Source organism: Pomacea canaliculata, linkage group LG5 (genome assembly GCF_003073045.1).
Source record: "Pomacea canaliculata isolate SZHN2017 linkage group LG5, ASM307304v1, whole genome shotgun sequence".
NCBI lineage: Eukaryota > Metazoa > Mollusca > Gastropoda > Architaenioglossa > Ampullariidae > Pomacea > Pomacea canaliculata.
In genome coordinates this window covers 13272984-13300215 of record NC_037594.1, presented here as the reverse complement: position 1 = coordinate 13300215, position 27232 = coordinate 13272984, and the positions used below count along the sequence as shown (strand labels likewise).

Below are 27232 nucleotides of genomic sequence, written 5' to 3'. Positions count from 1 at the left end.
CAGTGCGAGGACACCATCATTTATCTCCTCCATAAAAAAGCCGTATCTGGCGCTCGCTAGCGACGTCTCCTTGCCTTTGATCCTCCGTGACGTCACCTCCGCCAGTTAGCTTTGCCCGATGAAGAGCTCGGACAGATATGCTTCACGGGCGAGTGAGAGTTAACCTCTACCCCTACCCCAACCCCCTTTCACGTTAACAACGAAGTTACTTCGCCACAGTTGGCTGTTAACCTCACGAACCCCGAGTTCACCCAAGCGTCTTTTGTGAGAAAGGTCCATTGTTCGCCAGTGCACCCGGTACACATTGCGGTTTTTAGAGATGTGAAAATACCAATGTCGTCGGCGGTTTTTGGCAGTTATCTCCCCAGATTGTGAGTATAGCGTCATTTGCGCTCAAGACAGAGTACCCTTTGTGTCCCCACAAGTTACAAACCCTAGCAGACGAGAGTTGAAAAAAGAATCTTTTACAGGCATCACAAAACAAACATTCAAAGAGAAAAAATGAGAGAACAGCCTTGTGAGTTGGAAGCTTTCATGCCTTGTCTAGAATAGATGGTTTTCATATCGGTTCGTGGCTGAAGAATCGTTACATGTGCCTTGGTCACTACATGTACATCTATGCCGAATATTCTCTATTTAAATTGAATAATTACTTTTATGTGCCCTCCACCGTTTATGCAATTATGCAAATTTCCTGAAAGACCTGAAGGTTTGGTCGTCATAGTTAAAGCTGAGAATTCGTTTTTTCGTTATTCAGTTAGTCCTTTCAGCCAGCCGGTTGACACCTAACGCTGTGCCACACGAAGAACAAAACGTGAAAAAAATGTGCAACGATATTTGGCATTCCGTTTTTTTTAAACATAAGTGCAGCAGTTTTAGAAGCTGACATCGAAGGCATACATGTGCCTTAGATTCCTGTCGTGTATGAAAATGCTACACAGACATACTTCAAACCATCTACTCCCAGATTTCGGTCTAATGGAGTCCCTGGTGACTGCAGAATTTCAATTAAATATTGTAGTGGGGGAGCCTCTCATACAGATGTTCATCATACGCAGGTATGTTGATGTAGATTTGAAGAAGAGTTTATTAACATACATCACCAAACTGCTATTCCTATAGCGACGGCTATCTTCACAGTCACATCACTAAGGTGATTTGTCTCTAGATAATCATCTAAACATCAAACATATGTTGTGGACTGCTACAATCCTTAATAATATAATATTTATAATAACGTAATATTTCTTGGTTAAAAAGTATATTGGATGTGAGATTTCTGTGTGTGAGTGTATGTATGTGTATGTGTTGTTGGTTTTTTTTTTTTTTTTTTTTTTGTTTTTTTGTTTTAATGAAGGAAGATTATATGGGTTCCAAATTATTGAAAATGTGCAAATCTTTATCTTCTTTTGAGACCCCTCCATTCTCTGACATAATATAAATGACTTTCTGTACTGTGTGAAGTACAAGGTATCGTGGTCAGCAACATATATACCAACCTCCAAACCCCCAATCCTCACACACACACACAGCTCCCGTCCCTCACCACGATCATGCCCGCGCACCTTTTCACACGCATGCAGTTGCGGTAGTCCCCGTCCTCCCGCAGTAGCCTGTGCTGAACGTCTGTCGGCTTGGGGCTGGTGGCCCATGAATCAGACTGATGAGACGATGGTCGCTTCAGCCTCCAAGTGGCGAGTCGGCCGAGAAGAAGGCTTGCTTGCATACATTAAAGACTTACCACCCCTTGTTTTTGCCTCGCGTCTTCAAAAGCGGCTGGGCCGGGACGCCCGCCAGCCGCAAACAACTCTGCCCGTGCTTCACTCTGATGGCATCTACCCCCGACCGCTGCCCGACTCCGCTGAAATGTTACACTGCGATTATGACAAAACAATTTTCCTCATAATCTGCCTTCACCACTCCGAGCTGGCCTGAATTATGAGCGCCTCCAAACTGACTTATCTGTCAAAAGCATCTCAGAGGGAGCACTTACCGTTTTTCGTTTAGCGCGGCAGCCAATCAAAGGACCCGATTAGAATCACGTGACGTGGTTAAGTGCCGTTCCACTTGCCGCCGCATCAGAGGTATCTCAGAAAGGCCCCGGTGTGTACTTTCCATTAGATAGACTTCAAAGCGGATTTTTGACATTAAATTTTGACACCTTGAGTTCTCCCCAAAAATAATGGTCCCGCCAGCCACCGGGGTTTCTGCGGTCGTATTTCATCTAGATGTCCCTTAATGCCAGCATTTAATGAGCACATATTTATCTGCAGCCTTCCCCGTGGGCCCGGATCAAGCTTATCGCATATCTCGCCTTGGCGTTGTGCAATTTTCGCGTTAAGAGAGGCCCATGCTTTCGTGACTGGTAGGCCAGTCCAGCCCATGCAGCTCACATCAGAGATCCCCGGGCCATGTCTATGGCAGCATCGTGAGCGTGCACCGATTTGCTAGAAGAGCATGCATTCTATTACCGGCCTCCGTACAGCGTCTACATACTCGAGGCCGAGAGGCTCGCGGAACGCCTCTGATGTGTCCTGTTGAGGACTCCAGTAATAAGCCACTTACACCGCTGTTCCGGCTTCAGCGGCAACATTAACTTTTTTGTTGATGAAAGAACTTGCATTCATTTTGTCAGAAACGCTCTCCTCCCCCTCCCCTCACCTCTAGCCACTCACGTCGAACTGGGTGGAGGGATAAGGATGGGGGATAACTCACTTGCCGCTGAACTCTGCCAATCACGTGGATGAGCACACGAAGACGGTGAGCAGCTGGTACAGGAAATGTGGCCGGAGGGCATCCGTGAGCACCTGACTGGGCTACACGAGTCTTCGAATTTTCTTTCCTTACATACAGTAGTTCGTTGGTTCACGTCTACTTTGTGACATTTGTGGGCACTTTAATGCATGGAAAGGAAACACGTACACCCATGATGCTAAGTCCAGAAAGTGATTGCGAACTTGCAGCAGATGTGCTGCAGACAGTGTAGACGAGTTGCAATGATTTTTTAAAATTTACAGATAACAGACACATCGATAGTCACACGCGCTTCTTCCCTTAATACATCTGAGATGTGTGTCCGTTGTTTTCGTTTTGTGTACGATGTTTGGGTGGACTGCCTGAACATTCATAAGTATGCTCGCGAACTAAACAAAAGCCAGTTAAAGCGTATGGTTACTAGTGACTAAGATTCGATCAAGAACTGTCCTTTTGAGTGTCTTAAAAAATAGTTGACAATGTCATCATTGTGGGGAAAAAATTCAGACCTTTGATGGTCTTTCAACAATATCCACCATTAGAAAGTATAGCAGAACAAGACTATCACCCTTTTGTAGACATCAAAACAATCTGCCAACAACATGTAAAACTGGAAAATTCTAGGCCTTTAGAGGGATCTCCACTTCTGCCAAGAGCTTAAAGTTCGCAAGGTTGGGAAATGGCTTATCCTGACAGAACATGAAAGCATCTCCAAGCGTCTCCAGGTTCAAACAGAATGGGTCATTACAGAAATAAAAGTCGGCGGCGGTTAGTTGGTTTATTTTGTAGTTTTCAGCTTCAAGCGATTTAGTACTGTTGTTGGTGGTCCACAAGCACGTGTCCTAACACGAGACGATCACATCACGATCCTCACTGCGGTGGTGACAAAATTGAGTTTTACCGCTTCTCTGCTGGGTCGCCCCAGCCGGTGAAAAAAGGAAACGTGGACATTTTGAACCTGAATGGTCTGCTACAGGTGGTACTTTAGTTTCGTTAAAGTGTAAGTTATTTTGTTAAACAGCCGCTTCATCCTTTAATGAGAAACTTTCACCGTACGACTTTTGAAGATGTCATAAATAAACATTTATGGGAGGAGGGGAGAGAATAATTACTGTGATGCTCTTCGTTGATCACGTGACCCTGACTGTAGATAAAGTCCGGACATTCAGGCTAACGAGTTCCGACAAAAGGAGAACAAGAGAAGGAGCGGTTTTCATTACACCTGAGTCATTACACGTCTTACTCGACCACAGAAAAGCCTGATACTTTCATTTGCCCGATGAAGTATTACTGTGACTTCAAAGGAGGAGAGGATCAGCCAAAAGTCCCCCAGCGTCTTGTGGACGACACGCGAGCTGGGCATTTTCCCATAATGCCACTCACATGGCAGGCAGCAGCGAGAAGACCTTTCCTTCCACATTACATTTTTTTTTAAAGCGTTCTTGAAAACAATAGTCAGTTCAAAATATATCAGTGTCTGTCTGACCACACCCCGACAGTGTGTCTGCTTGTCACACTTTACTTAATTTATCTGAAATCGGTTTGGAATCACAGGAATAGCGACCGCTGACAAATATAAGCAGGGTAGCCCGGGTAGGGTTTGTTTTCCTTTAATTAAAAGCGCTTCACGCACTCACACACAAAATAATTAAACGAATAGTGGACGGTAGATTCTTCAAAGACGCCGCCATTCTCAGAATAAGGTGTTTGTAAAGCAAATCTCATTTCCTGCAAATCGCTTCCTGCTGCTACAGTACCCATGGTGACCAGGAAAAACAATCCGAAAACAAAAATATAGACACGTGTGGTGTTGCCGAAAATACGCTTATCTTCCTCCCTCCACCCTGGACAGGTAGAGGTCGATCCAAACATAATTATAGGGACAGGACGTCCGTCGGGTGTAAAGCGCTCGATTGTACAACAACGGGGTGTTGGGTGACTGACCGGGTGCTCGCTAGCCTCCATTAAGCGACGATCGATCTTAGGGATCACTGTTATTTCAAAGGGTACAGAAGGGAGTGGGTGGGATGGAAAGTCTGGCAATGACAAAGATCAAACGCACGTCCTTTCTGTGTGACAACTTTGCTTTCCTTCACTGGCTCTCTAGACTGGGTGAAGTAGGAACTGTGGTTCCTTGAATATCATTTAACACTCCTCTTTACCTGGATGCAGAAAGATAGGAGCATATTCTTTTCATTTTGCTGTGTCTTGCACAAGCATTCAGATATCTATTTCCACACAAACTCAGCTATAACTTTTTAAAATGTAAAGGTTCTTTGATGGATAGAAACGATAAAAGATAGCTTTTGCAGTCCCCTCTGGGGCATCCATACAATTGTAATAAAGTGAGACAAAGATCTTTCTGTTTAAACTGAAGAACCAGAATAGATTAATAACTTTTATAAATGCTAAGATCTTTTGAAAGAAAGGCATTTGTCTCTGCAGGTGTTGTGTCTGGTGATGGCAAAGGCAATAAACGACATCACTCAAGCTCGAAACTGGCTTCCATCAAACATGAAAGGCCGTATGTGAAGACGGGAAATGTAATCAACGTCCCAATATCCACCCAATCATACCAACGTCTCTCTCTCACACAGAGAGAGAGAGAGCAGAAGGAAGCAATCTGTTAAACAAGAAGACAAAAGAAGATTCATTTCTACGGAAATCTATGCTAATTAATGCTTGGCTTCCACCGCAACCACCGTAACTTAATCCATCACCATAGCTATAACATGCAGCTAGACTCTAAAATGCGAGGGCTTGAGATTAATCATTCCATGGCGTGTGCCGTGTCTAAAAAAAAAATGTCATTAACAAATCCTCAAAGAACACATGCATCGGACGTCACCCTCCAAGCTGTGGCATTTAACGTGCTACAGTTCCTATCGTCGCGCGCCACTTCCTTCTTGCTTCATGACTTTTCCGTTAGTTCACTTACAGCTGAATGTGCGAAAGAGTTAGTTCGCAGAGAACAAAGAAAACATAGCTTTACTGTTTATTTTCCAGGTAATAATAACAGTGATAAAGACACTTTGGTATTTCTGAGGGCATGCAACCCATCATTGAATTTTCTCAGAGTAGAAAAATAAAACGTTTTTTTTTCTAGCATTTTTGTAGACCTCCCTGTACCTAGCGTCATAGGGGAAGGGTGTTTCATGCTCTCCGATGGTTTGGGTCCAAAGCTGTTGATTTTTTTCCGCTGGAAACCTCTGTCTGTTTTGTCGACAACCTCACGCCAACTTTGCTGGACCATTTCCTTTGTACCAGGTGACCCAAGACCTTGTTCACTGACTACTGCAGCCACTCGGGTGAGTTAAGGCGGGGGTTGGGGGTGAATCAGGAAAAGGGCATGATGGGATCGGAAACCCTTACCCACAAACGCCCGCACATCCCTGAGTCACAGAAATTCCACATCTAAGTTCAAAGCATTTTTTCCTGTTTCACTATGCAACTCGAAGTATTTTAATGCACGGACCAATCCAGTGGGATGCCCTCGGCGAGCAGCTAAAACCAGGTTCACGAACATTTTTCATTTCTTATTGTAGCGATAAACCGCCGCTGGGACAGTTATAAGACTCGGCATGTTGGAGTGGCCGCTTAGAACTACAAGGCAGACGAGACCCAGTCTTGCTAAGACATCTTCGCGCTGTTCTATCAAAGACGGGCAAACATTCAAACAAAATCTGAAAAAGCAATACTTTATCTCAGGAAACGCACTGATATAACCTCTTGATTCCAGTCGAAAGCTAACAAAAACATCTCATCCGATCTTTTGAGGGGGAGAGTGTTTTCGAAAAGGCGAGCCGAGAAAAAAGGACAAAAAGAGCAGAAGCGATGTGATTATAGGCGAACTGACTTTCAGGTTTTCTCATCTCTCACCACGTTTTTGATGCTCGGGGATTTGCAGACGGATGCGGGTCGTTGGAAAGCGACGTTGCACGGCAGTTCCTTTAGGAGGTTTGTTTGGAAACTGTTGCAGTCTGCTATCAATCATGGGAAAATGAGGCGTGGTGATTATCCCCCTTGACGAACTCTCTCTTGCCTCTCCGCAAATGGTGTCCATGGGTTCAAGTGGATTTACCAGACGTTGCCTAAGCGCTTTTCACACGATCATCTTTTTTCCCCTCGGCAACGTATTTTACAAATCGACAAAGGACTGAAAGTTGAATACAATTATATATATATATGAAATTGATCCGATTGGTGATGAACGACGAGAAAAGAGATGTTTGAGTTTATGCCGGACTATGAGCTGCCATTACCTAGGCAAAGGGGTAAAGTAATAATCAGGGTTACTGTGGGGACTGACAATCTTGAATAAATCGACAAATTTTATTGGGAAGGAAATATGCTCTACACGTTATTATTGCATTGTACTACTGGTGGGGTTATAATCAACTAACGATCTCTACAGCCATATTTTCTCCACTTCTATCACTCCACATTTGACAATTTCTCATCTCAGACCCGCTTCGCCACATTTGAGATTGTTGATCAACGTGTTGCAGCAGCGTGGACTGAAACCTTCTGATGTCTTGTGAACTGCTGTGCACGGCCTTTGTGTTGAGGCCCTCCTCATCACGACCCTCTTATAAAGAAGTTGTATCTATGCTTGTGTGCAGATTTTTCTTTTTTCTACCTTGTATTTTTGTTAGTTGCAATGTCTCTGTATAATTGTTTGTTAATAAGTTTTGCCTTTGTTTGAACGTGGTTTTTTTGTGTCAATCTGTTTTGAAGTATTTTGTTTTGTAAAGTGCGTGGAGACCACTCTAATGTTGAAAATTGTGCTATATAAATCTGCAATAATAATAATAAATTTTTTTTTTGAAACAATGTACTTTGAATGCACGCTCGAACAGTTTGCGATAGCTACAGCTATAAGCTGATGTTGTGGTTCGTGATATTGCACTTTTGCATTTTCGACATCTCATATTTCATACTCTTGGCTGCTACTTAATCGTGAGCCTCAGCCTATGAGTCCGCTCAGACAGGACGGATCACATGCCCTTTATGAACATCAGAGGCAGTAGCTCGACTGCGCATGCTCACGTCCCGAATGGTTCGCATTTTTTTTATTATTTTTTTTTTCGCATATAAGTACATATATCGTGCTTAACACACAGAAATAATCGTTATTGTTTCTATTGCGATTTATTAGTATAATTATTAAATTAGGCTTATATTTGTGCTGATCAGTAAAGAGTTGCTCACGTGCATCTTTGGTTCAAAGCGCTCCACTCCTTTCTGTCTAGCTTTCCTCACTCGGGGAAAAAAGGTGTTGATAGTAGCGGTCGACAAATGTTCTTTCTGCAAGTGTACAGAGAAGGTGTAAGAGTCAGACACAGGCAGACGGTACACGATTCTTTCGTGCATTAAGCAGACTTAGTTACGCTTCGCTTTCATCGGTTTACTTTGTTTCCTCTACCCACTGCCTACAATTACTACTCTGGCAAGTGTAGGCAACCTTGAAAGTGACTCAGAACTTCTCTTTGACTTTAATTGCTCTGTCTCCATGTCGACAAAGATGAAATCGTGTAGATCGTGAAAAAACGCTGTAAGCCAAGCCACGTACATACAACTCACACTCACACACACACCACTCCTCCCTTCCCTTTCTGGTTTGCGTATGGCACTGAAAAGCTTGCTAAATTCTGATTCTAAACGATAGACCCTCACTTGAACGTGTACCTTTACTGTGAAGAAATGGCCTTCTTTGTGATCCTCAGGCTGATTTCTACAAACTTTAGACAGAAAAGGGTCCCAATACTTAATTTCATTACTTATGAAATGCATTACTTTAAATGTTTCAACTGGTATGTATTATTAATCACATATTTTGGACAGCTGGTCTACTAAAATGGTGTTTGATGACTTCATGACCCTCTCACGATGCGCCATGCTGTATGTCAGATATTGCGCATGCGCGAAAAAAGGAGAGGCAACATTAGTGGGATTATTTAAGTCACATGATCAGAGTCAATGATTTGGTCTTAACATGTCGATTTAAATGTGCAGTGGAGTATCCGAATATCTTGCACTAAACACTTGCCCGCGCTGGACTTACATTCCCCCTGACCTCTGGCCCAGTAAACCACCCCCTCTGCCACCTCCCCGCCCCACTGCTACTTGTCACGTGATCAGCGTGGGTCATGCCCGCTAAGTCCGGGGCGGCCACTAACCACCCTGCCACCCACACTCTATTAACTGCTTGTGTGTAATTAAAGTATCAAAGTGGCGTTGTGTTGCAGTACAAAGGCGGGCCAACTGCCAACGGTCATCCAGCGGTCATCCCAGTCGGTCGACAGACTATCGGGTTTCCGGCAGAACGGGATCGCCAAGAGTCCAGTCGTTGGGTGGCACAAAGCTGTGCCGAGCTCGTATTACGACAACCGAGATGGTTGGTGGCCTGTGACGTAAGCACTCGCTTGTGACGTCACCACGCGCTTGGGCTCGTCGTTCCCGCTCGGGCTGGAGCAAGGGGTCCACACGAGCTGCTCGCCTGTCTGACACTGGCGGGTTTACGAGACCTGTCGCGTGTAAATTGTTGATGAGAGACGAAACGCCACGATTTGCGGATTAAGGAGAGGTCTCGTCTACGCGTGAAGAGCTTAGCAACTTCGGTGGCGTTATAATAATGGTCTCGGAACCTTAGAAACATCTGTCAGCTTTCCTTAACCGCAAAATGGTCGCGTCAACACATCTGTCAAGGGCCGTCACGGCCCCTTTCCAATTCTCACTCTGTTTTGCATTTACTGCTCTTTCTCCAGAAAACGGCTGTATGACTTGTTAGGTAGATAATTTATCGCAAAAGCCAGCCGTGTACGTGGTCGGTTGCTCCTTGCCTGGACCACAGCCTGCGTTTCCCACCACAAAACTGTCACACGCCCCTTTCGTTCGTCTTCCGTTACTAAATCAAGGTCAGGTTCCCCTCCAAGGCACTCAGACAGTCCACTGACCATCGCGAGTGAGGTGAGAGCTTTGTAAGTGCCGGTCGGTGAGACTGACCCTCGGCTGCACTAAGTTAAAGGGTTAAAGTTGCTTGCCATCCTTTCGTTTCTATATTACTATATGTTAGTTAATCTTCGTAATATTTTTGCTATCTGTATTAATAATATAGTTACTAAGTTAGTAATATTTTAATAATAATGTTAGTAATATTTTTGAAGGCGCTACTCATCATGGACAGCTGCCTAAATGTTGAGATCTTCCCTCTGAACATGAAAGTGCCCATAAGACCCGTTCTGCCTTTGAAATGTATGTGTACTGTCGTGTACTCTACCTCGCTGCCTTACCTTCACCAGCACTCTTTGGAGTCAGGTACTTATTTCCGACAGTTGGCTCAACTGGGGAAATATGTTGCGCTTCACGGGTATCGAACCACTGCGCCTGTTTGGACGACAGTGCCCGAGCCATTTGCCTGTCCGCTTCATCGCTGAATGAAGGAACGTTCTTATCAAACAAACCAACAAACCATCTGATTGCACTAATATCTTCATCCAACTTTCGAAGTTCCATTTGTGTAAGCACGCTTTTTTATATATAATTTTAATAGGACCGCTCAGAGTGATCTTCAGACTTTGTGTAATATGACATTTTCAAAAGTGCAATTCTACGTAACAATAGGCCTGTCCTGTCGGGAGAGTCCTGTCGGGCCGCCCATTCTGTACGCCTGCATGCAGGACAAACAGGTTCAGGTTGTCCTTTATAGTTTCGTGCGAACGACTTCTGAGCTCTGCCCTGTGTGAGTGAATTGTGCTCACACGTGGGTCTGAATTTTCTTTGTTTGGGAGTCTATCTGGTGTGACGGATATAAATGTGTGATGATATCGTTGATTATTGTTTTTGTGTTGCTTAGTTCTAATCCTGATTGCTTCCTAATAGAACTGCTATTAAATGCCCTCTGGGATAAATGACATCGCAAAATATACTATCTTTAAAAAAATTTAATTCTTATTTTAAAAAATGTGTGAATGGTGGGAACACGGACAGCTTTTATAATTAAATATCTACATTGTGCCATAAAATAATAGCATTCATAACAATGAAAAAGAATATTCATTGATACATTATCGCGGCATTAAAGTATAGGAACCGGATCTTGCAGTCAAGGCGAGGCGGAGAAAATTTTGAACATTTGGCAGTGAACACTTGAACAAATTTCTTGGGGCACATGGTTATGAGTTCCTGACACCGAGGAACCACTAGTGGACACGACAGAAGTACACGGAACAAGATGGCGCGAAACACGTGCATGTCGTTGGATGTTCCCGCTGATGTCGACCTACAGATCAGGAACCTGCTTAGTGTCAGATGTAGATGAAAAGCATATGGCCGCAGATAAGAAAAAGGGAAGATTGGTCCATCGGTTAAATAAAAAAAAACGACTTGGCACAGGCATATGCACAGAGGAACAATTTAGAGCAGAGGTAACCGGGGCAACAAAGAACAAAGGTCAACAGGAGACATCAAAAATCGACATAGATCAATGGACAAGGCAAAGTGTGTGTGTGTGTTTGCGTGCCTGTACTTGTGTATGTGAGTGCGTTACCTCTAGGTCCATATGTGTGTCATTCGACGTAATGCAGCCATACTAATTTCTGTCTGGAACGAATTTCCTCGTGTTAACTCGGTCACAAATTGAAACAATGGGTAATTTGTCCAGAAAAGGAATGCGTGCAAAGGCAAATAATATATTCTGAAGACGATAAAACTTTATGGGTGGTGGTGGGGGTACTCTAAAAGGTGTTGGACCCCTTCAGGGTGCAGAATGATGTTTCGCTGGTCAGGGTTACGATGATATAAATGTCTTGCGTTGTCTCCCTGTAAGAAATACGTAGAATGAAGTTGAGGAAGTATGGAAAAGTGCAGAGCAGCTATATACTTACACTTTATCCTCATTTACAAACTTGCTGAGCTAGGTCTTACACATGAGTTACGATTTGTGGGGCATCATATCTGACAACTATTAACAAGCCTTTTGTAGTGAAAGATTAGGCGAAACTCCCTTTGTCAGCAGAATTGTACACAGGTATGCTCTCACGACTTTCGGTAGTGGCGCCAACAAAAGTGGGTAACACCCGGTACAGGTACCCTATCGCTGGCTCTCTTCCCTGCTCTTTGAACATTTTCGCCATCTGTAATGCTTTCAGCAAAACGTAGGTTACATAGTAGTCTCCCTACGATGGACACGGAGATGTGAGGATTGGAATATATCTCGCATGATATTCTCAAAAAGGACGTTGGAGAGAACAGGGTAGAGACGGTGCCTCTGGCAGCCTATCGTCGTCGGGAAGATCTATCCTAACCGGTTGTTGAGGAGAACTGAGCTTCTGGAGTCTTCTCAGCTTCGATGCTTCGGACGAGGGCCTCTTCAATGTTGAATTTTTTAGCCACATTCCATAGCCCTTCATGCAAGACTTCATCAAAAGCCATTTATCCGGTTGAATGGTTAAAATTTGTTATTGTACCGTTACTGAAGAAAAGTGACCCCAAAACTATGCTACTACTGAACATATTTACACGTTGGTCTTTATGATCCAGAAGTTATTATGTGGCCAGTGAAGAAGTAAATTCTATGTTCGTGTTGTGAATTTTATGAAAGTTTTTGATTCGGTTGATAGAAACAACCTTTGGGCAGTCCTACCTAAGCTAAAGGTTTTGACAAAAATGGTAAAAATATTACGCGGTATCTATAGATCTGTGCAATTTTGTGTTCGTTGGAATTCCCACACATCTAATTTCTCTCAATGTCCAGCTGGAGTAAAGCAGGGCTGTATATTGTCCACCCGATCTGTTCTTTGTTAATAACAGAAGATACACTCGGATTTGCTGTAGACAAAAATCTTGGAGATGGAAGCTAACGACTAAACTGACAACGATTGATTTTTATAAATGTTTTGAGCTATGCGGCTTCTCTGAAGTCTGGGTAAAAGGAGGAGTGGGAAACGAAAAAGTCTTTTGAAAATCTTCAGGCAAAAAAAAATAGAGGATTGTGTGAATGGGTGATTGCAGGACTTGAATTAAACTAAATGGCAGTAACCGCTTCTCAGAATATCATTCATTCAAATCCCCGTTGCAGCCAGAAAAAGACTTGTCAAATATTACTAGAAATAAAGTTTCGAAATTTGTTTATAAAGTTTATTAAAATGATCTAATTGTAAATATTTTCGACAGTAATCAAACGATTATTGTCCATTCTGTGCAAACTTTTTAGAGGATTGTTCTAAATATTATGATTTACGAGACAGGTATCTAAGTATTGCAAAAATTCACAAATGCCTGTTTTGTTTGGTGGGGTGTTGTTTTTTTCTGCTGCTGCAAACTGAACAGTGCTAAAGTGAACACGACCAGATCACTCGTTTGAACGGTAAGGCAGAAAGATAAATTCAAACCAAAATGTGAACAGTCGACACTGCCATAGTACTAAGATTCTTAAGATTCTAAAGATTGCTGTGTAAACATGTTTGTTGACGTGCACAATTATTGTAATTTCCCGTACAGTTCACAGTCACACGCACACACAGTCGTCTCGAAACGGTCAAGGGGAGAGCACACATTCGTAAACAAGAGGGCGGGGCTGTCTACTGATTATCGTACTCCTTTGGAAAAGAAAAGTGATACAAATATATTTTTTAGCTTGGTCCGTTTCATATCCTTCGTCTCATTAAAAGTTTCATACTAATTATTGCGATTCAGCATTGGCTAAAACATGTCCAAACATCTCAGAAATAACTCCTTTTCTCAGCCTGCGTGTTTTGCGTGTTACGTCCCCTTGTTCACGACGCCTGTCAAAGGATTTCAGTGAGTTTCGCAATCCCGTCTCCGTAAATAAGCGGGTTGACCCTTTCCTCGGCTTGCACAACTAGCAGTCGCACGGCTCAATTTTTAAAATAGTTCCTAGCTCAAACTAGTTCACGTGCAACAAGAATTGTCACAGGCTGTATATTTATGTGGAGTAAATGCACCGAAAGTTATTTTCCTTGTATTTGTATAGTTATTAAAAAGATGCTGAAGGTTGCTAGGATAAACTAGCGAGAGCGGCTACAAAGTTCAAGGAACACAGGAACTTGCAACAAGCTCTACAATCATTGAAAATACATTGTCGGACTGCTACGGGTTCTGAGGTGATTTCAGTCTTTCTCTTAAGATGTAAGATTCCTTTTTCACACCCTTCCTTTTGCAATATCATATTACTCTCAGCTCTTAATTGTTATTTGGTTCCTCTTTGCGTTTTCTGTATTTGATTTTATTCTTCGTTTAGTACGGTTGTTTATTCTTTTATAGTTTATATGTTATTTGTTTGTTTTCCTGTCCCTCGTGTGCTGTCCATGTTTCGTTCTTGTTCTTAAGCGCTAAGAGCATGCTCCTTAGGGGTGTGAGTATGCGCTTTACAAATTTTGCATTTATTATTATTAAGATAATTGTGCAAATGAAGGACTCAAAATTAACAGGTGCATTTTACAAGTGTTTCTATGACAAGAATTTATCTCGCCTACACACATTCGACCACATTTTTGTTTGCTGCTGATAAGCAAAACACTTCCTAGCCGGCCGTTTGCTGTACTTTTTCTTCGCAGGGTAGTATGTAATATATGTTAGATTGGTTTATAGATGTATATATGTTTATATAATGTATACGTCTGTGTATGCATCGGCAAATTGTTTTTCTAGATTCAGAATAATGCTGTTTGTCTTATCTGCAAATTGTCTTATAACACCCATCATTTGCTCTCTTGACTGACTTGCAGTCTCTGATCATAAAGCATATGAACTTTCTACTTTCGCTTATTCCACTGTTTCTGGTTCTGATCCTCAATACCTCTCAAAACTCACTCCTGTCTATATTTCTTCATGACTTCTCCATATATCTTTTGACACCAGGCATCTTTGAGTCCAACTAAGACAAACATGTGTGGACAGAAGTCTTTTTCCATCAACTTGCAACAAATTGCCCATCAGTCTTTATCATGCTGATTCTTTACCACCTTAAAGTCTTAACTTAAGATGTACTTTTTTCAAAATCAATGAATTCTTCTTCCATGCCCAGATTGTATGCTGGTGTAATGTCTATCTGTATTTACTCTGTGGGTGTGTCTGTTGTATGATGTATGAGTACATATGTGCATGTTAGTTAGCGTGTAAGGTTATTTAGGATTGGATTATTCTGTTTCGCTTATTTGTGAAGCACTCTAAGCAAATTATTTGAAAAACAGCTATAGAACAATAAATGTTCATTATTATTATTCTCCAGTTTACTGCATGTTTCAGTGTCCTCAGCTCATTGTGTACATTTTCACAAGGAAATGATTTTGGGTATTTGTGTGATGGAAGTAAACAACACTTATGTAAGATTGTTCAGGGAACAAATAATGTATATTTTAAGAAACATGTATGACCTTTCAAGTTGTCATCCATTGATCTTTGACTGATTTGGCAGAGTTCATTATGCCTGGTCTGATGAGTTGATTGCAAGACAGAGATACACAGCTAGCACACTGCAATTATGTCAAAAGAAAAAGACCTTCTAGGCACCCACAATTCCTTACTGACCAAATGGTCAGAAGGTGGTGGATCACTCAATTTGAAGAGCAACCTTCTGACATCTGGTAAGATTTTCATTGTATGCACACATGCACAATCATGCACATGTACGCACACCACACATGCATGCATTCACACAAACACTCTATCTCTTTCACTTTCTCTCTCTCTCAAGCCTGTGGAAATAATGAGGGGTAAATAAAAAAACTAAAATGGTGTAGAAATGTGCTTTGAGCAGACTTGAAATGTATTATTTTGTCAGCAACAAAATGAAAAAAAAATATATTATGCTGCTTATCATATATCACAGATTTATTTTATATATTTCTGAAATTTTACAGGTTTTTCCTCCAAAATCACAGATGGGGAAGTCAGTAGAAAGCTCATAATGAATCCATTTTTAACAGCAAGAAATGTAAAGAATACAAAAGATGAACAATCAAATCTGAGCTTTCTGTCTGCTAAACAAGTGACAAGTGGGCCTAGTCTCTTAGTCTCCTCATCTACATTATCAGCTTTATCATCCACCAAGCATGAAATCAATCTTAAGCTCAAGTCACCGTATTTGAGTCTACACTCACCTATGCAACTCACATCACACATCAGTCCTGGTCAACTGGGTGTCTCATCTAGCCATGGCCCAACTATGAAATATGCAGGATCTTCTGCAGCAAAGAGAGAGAAACAGAATAGTGCTGTAAAATCTCCAAAGAAGGAAGATAGTGCAAGATGCAAATTGGGAATAAGTAAGAAGAAAAAAATTAAGGTGCAAAGAGAAATAGATGATGATGAAACAGCAGCATTGATGAAATACACCACCCAACTGCCAGAGTATGGGCTCTTCTCTGATACTGTGGACGATGTAGAGATGAAGATCCCAGCATTCATCTATCCGACACAAGATTCAGAACTAGTAACTAGCATGAGTCAGCCTATTGTTAACCTGAATGGACTGAAGGTTTGAGCATTTTTTTACGGTCTCCTTTTTACATTATATTTTAGGCTTTTTCCAACTTGTTGTCTTTTTATTTAATTTATAACAGTTTCCATGGAACAAAGTTTTCTGTACAGCTTTAACATTGTCACACATATTCATTATACTCATACCACTGTATCTGTGCTAATTTTTTTTTAAATCTTAATATTTATAGTTTGTCATTTTGATTAGAAAACTTTTTTCAAGCTGATATGACATGAAACAGTTTCATTTTCTTTTTGTTTGTTTTTTTTTAGCTTAAGCATTTAATCACTTGAAAGTAGGCTGAAAATGAAATGATCAAGCAGCTAATATTTGGGAATGAACCTGCACTTTCAGAATGGATTAATTAATGCTGTAAGTGCCTCTCTGCTTTGCTCTCCAAACTTCCATAATTTACGAGACCAGGCTCGTCAGCAGCTGTTAATCATGAGTGAAAGCATCATCTGGTATGATCCAGAGTTTGTGCTAAAGGTATGGCAACCAGTTTGAAAGTTAAGATTCAAAACTTATGTTTAAAGTGCGACAGTTTATGGGATCCAGATTTTTAAAAAATGAAGATACAGCAGCTTATATAAACCAGAGTTTGTGCTAAAGGCATGTTACCTATTTCAGACAGAGTTGATGCTAATGATGTGGCAGCTTATATTGTCTGGAGTTAGTGGTAAAGCTAATATGGTGTGATTTTTTTTTGTGGATGCTTATATCTTAGTATCTTTATATCACCAAACCCAGCAAACTGTTTATTTTAATGAGAGAAAGCCATTTGATTCCAATGGTTATAGTAGACACAGTAAAACAGGACATTAAGCATCCTATAAAATTTCATGAGCTCTTTTCTTTTGTTTAGCAAGCAACAAATTATGCAATAGGTATGGGCCTTTATGTCTTTCTATGCCAAAATGGAAATGCTACCTATTTATTCTTGTCAGGTTGCCCTCTACTCAAGGCGAGAGCTGAATATTCGCACAACTTCCAATTTTTTGCTTGCTTTGGCATCCAATTACCTGGAGTGCCGTCCTTACCTTCGCAAGTACTACTCCAGCACGATCATGCTGCCCTCAGACTGGATAGAAGTTGCAGAAATGTATCAGGTAGATATTAGGTTTTTTATTAGCAGTTTTAATTTGACCTTTAAATGCAAAAATGTTCACTTTGTGCTGGCAAAATTATACAGGAAATTCCCTTTTAGAATCTTAATTGTCATATTTAGGGAAGATAACATAGAAACATCAATAGCATTTAGAGGGTAAAAGTAGAAGGTTAATGGCTTAAAAGTGTGCTGTTTTCTGTTGTTCTGCTTGCTATGACTTTTGTATTTTATCTTATTTTCAGGTCTTTGGTGATAAGAAGCTGAATTTTGGAGCTTTACCAGCAGCACTGCGTAAGGTGATGACAGTAAAATTTCTCGACTTTGACAAATACCAGCTTGGTAAGGCAAACCATGTCATCAAACTAATTCATTAGAAAACTTATTTAAAAGGATAACAGATACAATGTAAATCAGTTTTCTTTAAGGGCCCACTGGAAGAATAAAAATAAATAATTGGGTTACTTTGTTTCAGTACAAAAGACCTTTTCTGTGACATTGGACTTGGGCAGAAAGAAGTTAAATCTCTGTCATGTAAAAATGTGATTCTGTCATCAAATAGAGAATCTTAGGTCATTAAAGCTACAGCCATTTAGAGAATAATAGGAGCATGTATGAATGGAGGATGTTTTAATGCAATATAAAGGAACATGACATAAAGGAACATGGATGAATGAAAATATCTATGTTCTAATATAGTGTCATGGACGTGACTTCTAGGAGCATGTATGAATGACAGATATCCATGTTCTAACATGGTTGGTAGGTTGAGGGGTTTGATGAGTTCATTGGTTCAGAAGTTTTAATTAAAGGAGTTGCTATGTCATGAGGTCACCAGCTCTAAGCAGTTCTAGAGAAGTATTACACTTTTAGTAAAAAATCGTTTCTGCAAAAATTAGTATAACTGTTTTGTATATAAATTTTGTTATTTTGTTCTAATATGTTTAAGCTTGAAGAGTTTGTTAGCATCAACATCATCAATCTGGTTCATTATCTTATGTGTTGTATGAGATCCCTTCGATCTTATGCACCTCGCTGTTTGGAGGATACTGTAGTGATGCACAGCTCTTGATATGATAAATAATGATCTAGTTACACATTTCTGCATCTTTTCTATTACAGACATTAAATCAAATGTCCCCTAGTAAGTCTTCGTGTTACCAGAAAAACTGAAGAGTTACGTACACTGCAGAAGAAAGATGAATGAACTGATGTAAGTTTTAATGCTTATCTTTTGCATTTTGCAGCCAAGTACAATAAGGAGAAGTCTCGCTTAAAGAAGAACAAGAAAAGTGAGAGCAAAGAGAAATCTGCAAGTCAGGATGCTGGTCAAGATAAAGGGAGAGGCGGAAAACTGATAAAAGCAGGAACAAAACGAAGTGGTGATAAAATCAAGAGTCACAGTGATGATGATACTGACAATGATGATGATGGTGATGATGGCAGTGATGGTGAAAATCCAGCATTTAAAAGGGTATATCTGTAAAATGAGCTTCTAGTTAACAATTACTTTCTTTAAAAGCACAGTTGTAAAACTCTACATACCTAATAAAGGAAGCAGAATCCAAATGAAGAGCTTATGTTATATTGAAAGGAAATACAATATTAGTGATAATATCAAGACAAGCAACTAGATGAAAGTATCACACTCCATAAAAAAAGTGACAAGCTTAGCATCTGCAACAGAGTACTTAAAGCAGTTTTTTTCTCATATCATCAGATATGATTTTTCAAATAATTTTAAAGTGCATAATGGGTTTTAAACAAATATTTTGCATCTGGTGAGAAAATTTGTCATAAATTATGAAAGCAGGAAACTATAGCTTAGGAGATTTTTGACCAAATGTCATGAACTTTTTCCTTTGGTAAAATGGCATGACAGTCTTTTGGAGTAATAGTTAAGTGCTGGGCATGTTGCACAGGTCCGTGGTGTGAAGTATGATGAGGAGAGTGAGACAAAAGAAGAACAAGAACGCAAAACTTTCACACTCAAGCAACTTATCCGCAAGCTACACATTGTGGAGCCTCCTGAACATGTCATGTGCCTTGTTGGCAAGAAGTACGTGACCTTAATCTGAACTGATTACTTCATTACTGCCTTTTTCTAAACCCTATATATAATTATTACCATTTCTTTATAAGCCCTCTGTAACTAACTCTTTTATAAACCCTCTAATTATTATACCCATTCTCCCTCACCAACAACTAGAAGAAATGGAATATGATCATCCATGCCTCAAGTTTACATGTACAGATGTTTCTTTCTCAAGGGAAAATAACATCTGTTCATTTGATGTTAAAGCTACCTTTCTTAAATTCTTCTTTTCTAACCTGTGCTTTTTGCTTGTTATTTAGATAGTGCAAAATATAGAATGAATCATTCACGGATTTGCTGAGGGAATTGCACTCACAGAAAGAGAGGCACCTAATGATACTTTTTAAAATAAGGATGACATAAGCTTGTAAAATTTAACATTATAGCTGGTAAATCTGATATGTGTATTTTATATTTATGATATATGTTAGGACATATTTTAGTTTAGAAAAGGTTTGCAGCAGTGAGAAGACTCCTTATGAAGTTATAGCTGAGTCTTATGCTGTGGGCAGGCTTACTTTGCAGGAAACTGCACACTCATGTTTGCAACATCTGAATCTGTTCAAAGATATCCCAAGACACCTGAAGAATTTTACTGCAGTCGGCTGCCTGGTGTATGGGAAGAAGAGCGAGCAGGCAAGCGCATGAAACTTCCCATCCCAGAAACCTGGGAGACGCAGGTGTCCCTGAAGGGCAACAAAGCAAAGACATGGGAGGATTTGCTGGGTACATATCACCGTCACTTGTGTGTCTTTTACTTTATTGCCAAGGATGCTGCTGTTGGTAAAATTTTGCACTAAATGTTTGCAGGTGACGATTATGTGTATGAGCTTCAGGCACAGTAAACTGATATTTTGTCCTGCAACAAGCTAGCAGGATGAAGCTATATTGGAAAGAGTGTGGTTCATTGTATAGCGTTGTTACCCACTAGAGCTGGGTGTTGGAAGTAGAAAAGTGAGCTGGAAGAGATAATAAAAGATTTTGATTCAGAGTTGATCAATGTTAAATCAACCTGACTTACAAGATGATAATTCTGAAAAAGTGTCTGCCTACACAGTATAGAATTTTTTTTGGGGTGGGGTGGGGTTCTGTTCATAGATCACAAGAAGCTGCCATTCATGGCAATGTTGAGAAATCTGCGGAATCTGATCAAAGCGGGGATATCGGATAAACACCACAACATGGTCATCCGGAGACTGACAAATGAAGTATGTATTTCTGAAGGTTATAGAATGTACATGTATGTTTTACTGATGAATTCCTCTAGTTTCAATGCACCAAATGTTGTATCTTTGAAATAGTAGTGGAACTTAACGCATCTGCTGCATAGACACAAAAGTTAGTTCATAGTTCATCTCTCAAAACTGTAGTAGACAGCAGAAAACTATCAGGAAATTAGTACTGTACATAAGCATCTTTCTTTGCAGAAACAAGTGATCAATAGCAAGCAGTTTCCCTTCAGGTTCTTCTCAGCTTATGAGGTGTTAAACACCATGGAGAAGGAATTTGACAAGACACGTAAGTGACACATGACACACTTAAATCCACTGTAGTGTTCTTGATGATACTGATATAGGAGTGCCACAACCTCCACCATTAACTACCAAACCAAGGTAGAATGTGTGAAGTATGTTTTTGTAATTATGTTTGTTTACCTGCATGCATATAAAATCTTTTCAGGTCGTGATTTTTTTTACACTTTTGAGTCTCTTATGGAGGGTTACTGTCACTAATAACCCCATGAAAATTATTTTTCTGAAACAACACTTCATCCTGTATTTTGTTACATAATAATAAATCAGAGTGGCATTCCTTCAGATGTGAACTGTTGTATGCCATATGACAATGATTTTTCTTAATATCACTTTGTTCCCTAAACTTGTATATATTAATATGAGGGCTATGATTATAAATGGGGTAATGTTTGACAGAGAAAGCCATCATTGATGAAGCTGTTGCTGCCACTAGAGAAAGTGGAGCTTCAAAATTTCAAGGACACATGAAAAGGGGGAGGGGAAGTCGTGGCACAAGAGGCAAAGGTCGAGGTCGAGGTGGAGCTGCCCCCCAGTGGTGGCAGAAGAAACTACAGAAAAAAGCTAGCAGTGGCACAAAGTAAGTATGCTTTAACCTGTACCTAGTGCATCAGTGTCCTCAATGTAAACAGTTTACATAACCAAAATATCATAGTGTTGTATTTAATAAAATTATTAAAAATATCTAAATAGTGTCTTGACTTCTGACTACTATACCTGTGGTCTCTCGATGATAAATATTATCTCTTATGCTCATCAGGGAAACGATGTATGACAAGGCTCTTCTCCAACGGTATCGCAAGGCACTGGATACTGCAGTGAAGATAGCCACAGTTTACAATGTACAGCCCATCAAAGGTCGCACTGTCATCATCTGCAGTATGGATCCAAGAACACAAACACCATGTTCCGCAGCCAGAGGACTTGGTAAACCTCGAACAGTAAGTCTACAGTCACTAACTTCATACCTACCTTCAAAAGTTGAAATGAAATCATGTCTCCATAGCAAGTGTGTGTACTTCATTAATAATAATGATAGAGGCATGCCTTCATGTGCATATCCTTCTAAGCGTGTTGCTGCCTTCATGCATGTGTGTGTGTTACATAAGAGAGAAAGATAGAATTGATCACTTTCTTTCAAAAACTTACAAGAGGCCTCATCGAAGCTCTGCTAGAGTGTCACAGAGTGGATGCATAATCAATGGTCAGTTGAATGTGGACTGTGTGGAAGAGTTACTGAGAGTGAGAATCAAAGAAGTCTTTAATTCTAGATAGGCTTTCTTTGATACAATTTTGCTTATGGCTAATACATGTTGGGACCAAAACATAGTGTTATCAATCATCACACCTAGAAGTTTACAGCTTTGTACTTTTATTGGTGGAGTACTTAGATGAATTTTTAGAAATGAGGTCCTTAGATTTTGTCTCTTTTGCTTTGGTATTAGTAGCATATGACTTCTGATTTCTTGGATATGTAAAAACTTTTTTATTGAGCTGAGATTGTAGGTTTTTTAAAAAGGGAAAGAGGTTGACCGTTTGCATATATCACTTGGGGTGAAGATGGTTGAAGTGGAAAGACTAATTGATTTCTCACCCTCTTCATGCCCCCTTGCCCCTCACACACACACTGTTATCTCTATATTGAAATTATTGCATCCAGGCTTATGTTTGTGTGTGCTCAGGTTAGAGAGGTGTCTCTTTTGCTGGCTCTGATGTGCAAGTACTCTTGTGAAGAGAGTGAGCTGGTTCTGCATGATGGTGAGTCATGCTGTAGTGTGCAGTTGCAGAAGGGCACCATCCTGGACAACTTGCAGCATCTGTTGAACACATCAATAAGCCAGATGAGTTCAGCAGAACCTTTACAAACCTGGGATGACCGCAAGGTGAGTACATTCAAGCTTTCAAACCTTTCCTGTTTTATCTTCTAATTTGTTTTGTATTTGCAGTGTCTTGTGTAATGTATATGTTACTTTTCATGTGGCTATTTTGGTTTGCTCTTTTGACATTCATTTTGGAGTTTTAACAGGTTTTTTTGGCCTGTCCTACCATTTGCACAAAATAAATGTTTTCCTTTTCATATCTCATTTTATGATAGTCACATGGATAAATATTTATTAATTATCATTACAGTACATATCATCCACTCTGGAAAGAGAGGCAGTGCAACTGAAAGATGATAAATGAGAATATATATTGCAGATCTTCTGCATAAGAAAAAAATATTTTGTGTCTTTCGCAGAAAAAGGAGATGGTGCACAATTTCCCATATTGGGTGTTGTTTGAGAAACTAAGAGACAAAATACAGGTTTGTGTTTGTGTGTATCTTCATCTGCGTGTTTATGTGTGTATGCGGGAGAAAAACTGTAAAGTTTCTTTATACCAGAGTTGTTTTGTTAAGATTAATTTCTACACATTTTTTCATAGTTTGTTCACTTTTTGTTGCATTTACATTAAAAATTCAAAGGAATATTTGCTTTCTAAGTCATGGATTTTGTCGGCACATTCAGCTATTATTTTCTTCTGAATTTATGATAGGTGGACAACATCGTAGTGCTGGGATTTGATCTCAACCCTAGTGCTGTGGTTGGCACCATGATAGGAGACTTCCTTCGGCCATATCGCCGTCTGGTTAACCCAAACCTGCTGTATGTCAGCATTTGTACCAGTGGCAGTGGCTGCAAGTATGAGTCATTTTTTCACTAAATGTGGTACAATGTTACATGTGTTACTACATGTGTTACTGTGGCTATCTCTGAGGCATTATGACTTTGATCAAATGTATGCAGAAGGAAATAAGATTTTCATGAGTGGTGCTATTTTAGCTTATTAGCTTACTGTTATGGAGAATCTGTCGTAGTGCCTGGTAGTTAGTGCATTGGTAGCACCTGCTTGAGTTTGTGACTAAAAAACTACCTTTGCCCACACAGCAGCTGTGCAGTAAAAGTGGAAAGGAAAAAGGAGAGGCAGAAGGGGAACTTGGGCACTTCCTACCATATGCTATGCCCTACAAACACTAAACCTCCGTTTTGTGCCCTTACAGCCACTAGTCTGTGATGCTCTTTGCCTTTAGTGTTATCAGCTAACGTGAAGCAGTTTATTGAAATTAATATATCAAATATTATGCATTGTGGTTTGTCTTCTTGTTCATGTTCTTGAGCTTTCTAAAGATTTTGTTGATTTATGATTCCAAAGCAGGACTTTGTAAAAAGCAGCAAGGAATGTCTCACTGTTGAACTTCTCTGAACAATTTCTTGATGGTATGTTCCCCAGGTTTGATACTGACATCACACCTGAACATGAAAATGACATCTACATATCAGGCTTCAGCGATGCCATTCTCAGGTAACTTACGCTTCTTAGCATTAACCCTAAACATTATTTGGGCTCGGACTTGTATGTCTTTGTCTAAAATCTAAAATGTTTCCTCATAAAGTGTGAAAAGTAACTCATTGCATCTAAAATATATAAAATGAAAATGTTTATTGTAGTTACATGTAGGTCTGTGTATGTTATAATGTATGTGTTCTGTTGTCATGCATTGTATTAAGTAGAATACATCTAGTAAATATATGTTATAGTTAGGAATGTATGTGTATACATGAAATGCAACCAACACGTCAGTCTCTGATGGCTATGTAGGGTTGGGCTAGTTGTACAGGAATAACACAAAGATGGAATTTCCACACACTCTGAAGTTTTTAATTCAGTTTCTCTCAGCGGCTGGCCTGCTGTCTCTCTCCTCTTCCTTCCAAATTCAAAAAGGTCTCACACCACTATAAGCCCCGCTACTTATTTTCCCTACCCTCGAACATTCTAGAGCCATCCACCCCCACTCCCCTCGCCCTGTCTGGTCATTGTTTCCCCCAAGTTCTCAGGCGGGTGTAACAATAGACCAGTGGCCACAGGTGGGCAGTTCAAGGTTGGCTACCACGAATGCAGCCAGCGTGGGAAAGGGGCAGCCGCGTCGTTCAACGCCGACTTTACAACAAAGACATTCTACTCTGTACACTACTAGAGTGCTGCAATAACACATAATATATTCTGTTGTCATGCATACTCTGTATTCTGTTTTATATTATTACTGTCATGACTTCACTTGCTGATGGTAGAGAAAAGAATATCAAGGTTGATGTGCTCATCCAGTCAAGAACAAAGAGCTCAGCTCTGATAGGTTTCATATAAGCAGATGATAGATAAACATTCTGATCTGCAGAGTACTGACAAGCAAAGTGACAAGTTCTCGATGAGGTTTTATTGACATTAATCCCGTGTGTGCAGGTTTGTTGCAGAACGCGGCAGTGGGGGACAGCTGATTCATGTAGAAAACATAGACAAGATCTTTGGCCTGAAAGAGTCAACTCCCTTGTTCCTGGAGAGCGTGAAGAAAGAGGTGCCAGTTGGTTCACCAGAGAAACCTCTACCTGTCTCATCCTTGACACCAAGGTATGCAATGTTGTCAGAATGCTTCCACAAAAATGGAAAGATTGCCATCAGTACAGTTTAATGTGTGTAGCTGGGATGTACCCTATATTAGCTTGCACTCGTACTGACAAAGTGAAATTTGATTATTTACTGCATAATACTAATTGCTAACATGTCAGTGGGCATGACCACATACCACCAGATAACGTGGAATTTTTGCTCATTAAGTTTCAGACAAATTTCTATTATTGGTGTATTTTGTGGAAATGGTTGTTTTCTTGAAAAAAGTGTTAAGAGTATGAAAACTTAATGCAAAATATATTGGCAGTGAAAAGAAGAAAAGTTTTCTTGAAGTAAAAGTAGCTTTAGTAAGGTTAGAAATGTAAACTATCTTTATCTGACTCGATCCAGTCATCGTAGCTTGGTCATAAGGGAAGCCAAGTAAACCACCAGCCCCTAGGAAGAGTAACTCTGACCTGCAATAACCGGTGGCACCCTTGGTTTGCTAGTCACCTGATGTTTGATGTAGCTCCCTTCTGGTGTGAGCTGTGTTTATCAGTCAAAATCTTAGCATCACCTTCCTGTGGAGCAGATGGGAGGGCATATAAATTGGTATGCATTTCTTAACTTACTAAACTTGTACCATGTTCCAAAGTACAAGCTGTACGGTCCAGTGGTGCAACTTTTAGCACTTTTAAAAAATACAGGGATGGTTGGTTGTCCCAGCTCTTGTCTCTTGCATGCTGTTCTTTCTCTGCATGTAGCATCTGCTTACAGTGGTAGCTGCCTTGCTGGGATATAGTTTTAGTTGCTGGCTCTGTGTAAAACACCATTCAGGCAGACAATTCTTTTCCAGGAACCCAGACATGGTGACGGGAGATTGATCGATCCTGATTAAAATGTGGGCAGTCAGGATGGGCTGAGAGCACAAGAATTTTATTGACTTGTTTGCTTTCAACAAAATAACTAGAAAAACCAAGTTCAGCATTAAAAGCTTCCATTGGCCTTAAAAAGATTTTGCCACAGAAAGTGAAAGACAAGATCTGATGACGATCACAGAGTAAAGGGCTCGCAGATTTTGGTCATTTCAAGCAGAAGTCATTGTCCCTCCTAGGAAGTCCATCCAAGCTATAGTTGTAAGCCGTAAGTTATAAGTTGTAAGTTCAAACATGACCATCTTTTTCTGTGTCAGACATAGTTGAAACTGCATCTTTTTAGGTTGAGCTAAGATTTTTGACTGATGAATACAGCTGATGCTGGAAGGGAGTTACATCAAGCATCAGATGACCGGCAGACCAATGCCACCACTCTGAGTATTTCTTCCTGGGCCTGGTAACATCCTTGGCTACCCTTATGATCAAGCTATGTTGACTGGGTTGAGCAGGATACAGACAGTGTACATCTCTAACCCAAAGAAAACGAGTATTATTTGTAAAAAACTTTGTTAACTTCTGGGTACCACAGGTGGCGCACAGCACGCGTGTTTATCTCATCTACTTTCCTTGACATGCACGGTGAACGGGACTTGCTGACCAGGTTTGTTTTCCCAGAACTGCGAGCACGTGGGTCTCATCACTTCATCAACATATTTGAAGTTGATCTTCGTTGGGGAATCACTGAAGAAGACGCAAGAAACAACAGGTAAAATGCTTGCATTTGTGATATCAGAAGGTGAAGGTCAGCTTTGTGTGTGAACTTGTGTACATACCACCAAAAACATCATTGGGGCAATATTGGTTGAATGTGGGGTTTCCTTGGGCAATGGATGATTGGCTCAAGATTGGTCTATAGCTGGTCTGTTATTGGGATAAGATGGGCGATAT

The 27232-nt window shown here is 40.4% G+C and overlaps 1 protein-coding gene across 3 annotated transcripts in view; it reads left to right on the top strand.

The window, feature by feature from the left end:
- The first annotated feature begins 13517 nt into the window (after positions 1 to 13517).
- The window catches only part of LOC112564449 (telomerase protein component 1-like), a 34691-nt gene continuing 20976 nt past the window's right edge, over positions 13518 to 27232 (top strand). The window contains exons 1-19 of one of the 3 annotated variants that reach the window (XM_025239278.1): positions 13518 to 13877; positions 15191 to 15359; positions 15636 to 16252; positions 16610 to 16744; positions 17203 to 17364; positions 17606 to 17702; positions 18608 to 18834; positions 19283 to 19419; positions 20024 to 20181; positions 20554 to 20663; positions 20883 to 20973; positions 21387 to 21567; positions 21748 to 21928; positions 22670 to 22870; positions 23227 to 23292; positions 23523 to 23668; positions 24258 to 24329; positions 25266 to 25430; positions 26874 to 27050. In XM_025239278.1, coding sequence (XP_025095063.1) covers positions 15257 to 15359; positions 15636 to 16252; positions 16610 to 16744; positions 17203 to 17364; positions 17606 to 17702; positions 18608 to 18834; positions 19283 to 19419; positions 20024 to 20181; positions 20554 to 20663; positions 20883 to 20973; positions 21387 to 21567; positions 21748 to 21928; positions 22670 to 22870; positions 23227 to 23292; positions 23523 to 23668; positions 24258 to 24329; positions 25266 to 25430; positions 26874 to 27050 — 3026 coding nt within the window. In that variant the 5' untranslated portion in view covers positions 13518 to 13877; positions 15191 to 15256. Of the gene's footprint in view, positions 13903 to 14316; positions 14335 to 15190; positions 15360 to 15635; positions 16253 to 16609; positions 16745 to 17202; positions 17365 to 17605; positions 17703 to 18607; positions 18835 to 19282; positions 19420 to 20023; positions 20182 to 20553; positions 20664 to 20882; positions 20974 to 21386; positions 21568 to 21747; positions 21929 to 22669; positions 22871 to 23226; positions 23293 to 23522; positions 23669 to 24257; positions 24330 to 25265; positions 25431 to 26873; positions 27051 to 27232 lie in introns of those variants that run through there. The other 2 variants (XM_025239279.1, XM_025239280.1) reach the window with 2 other exon arrangements.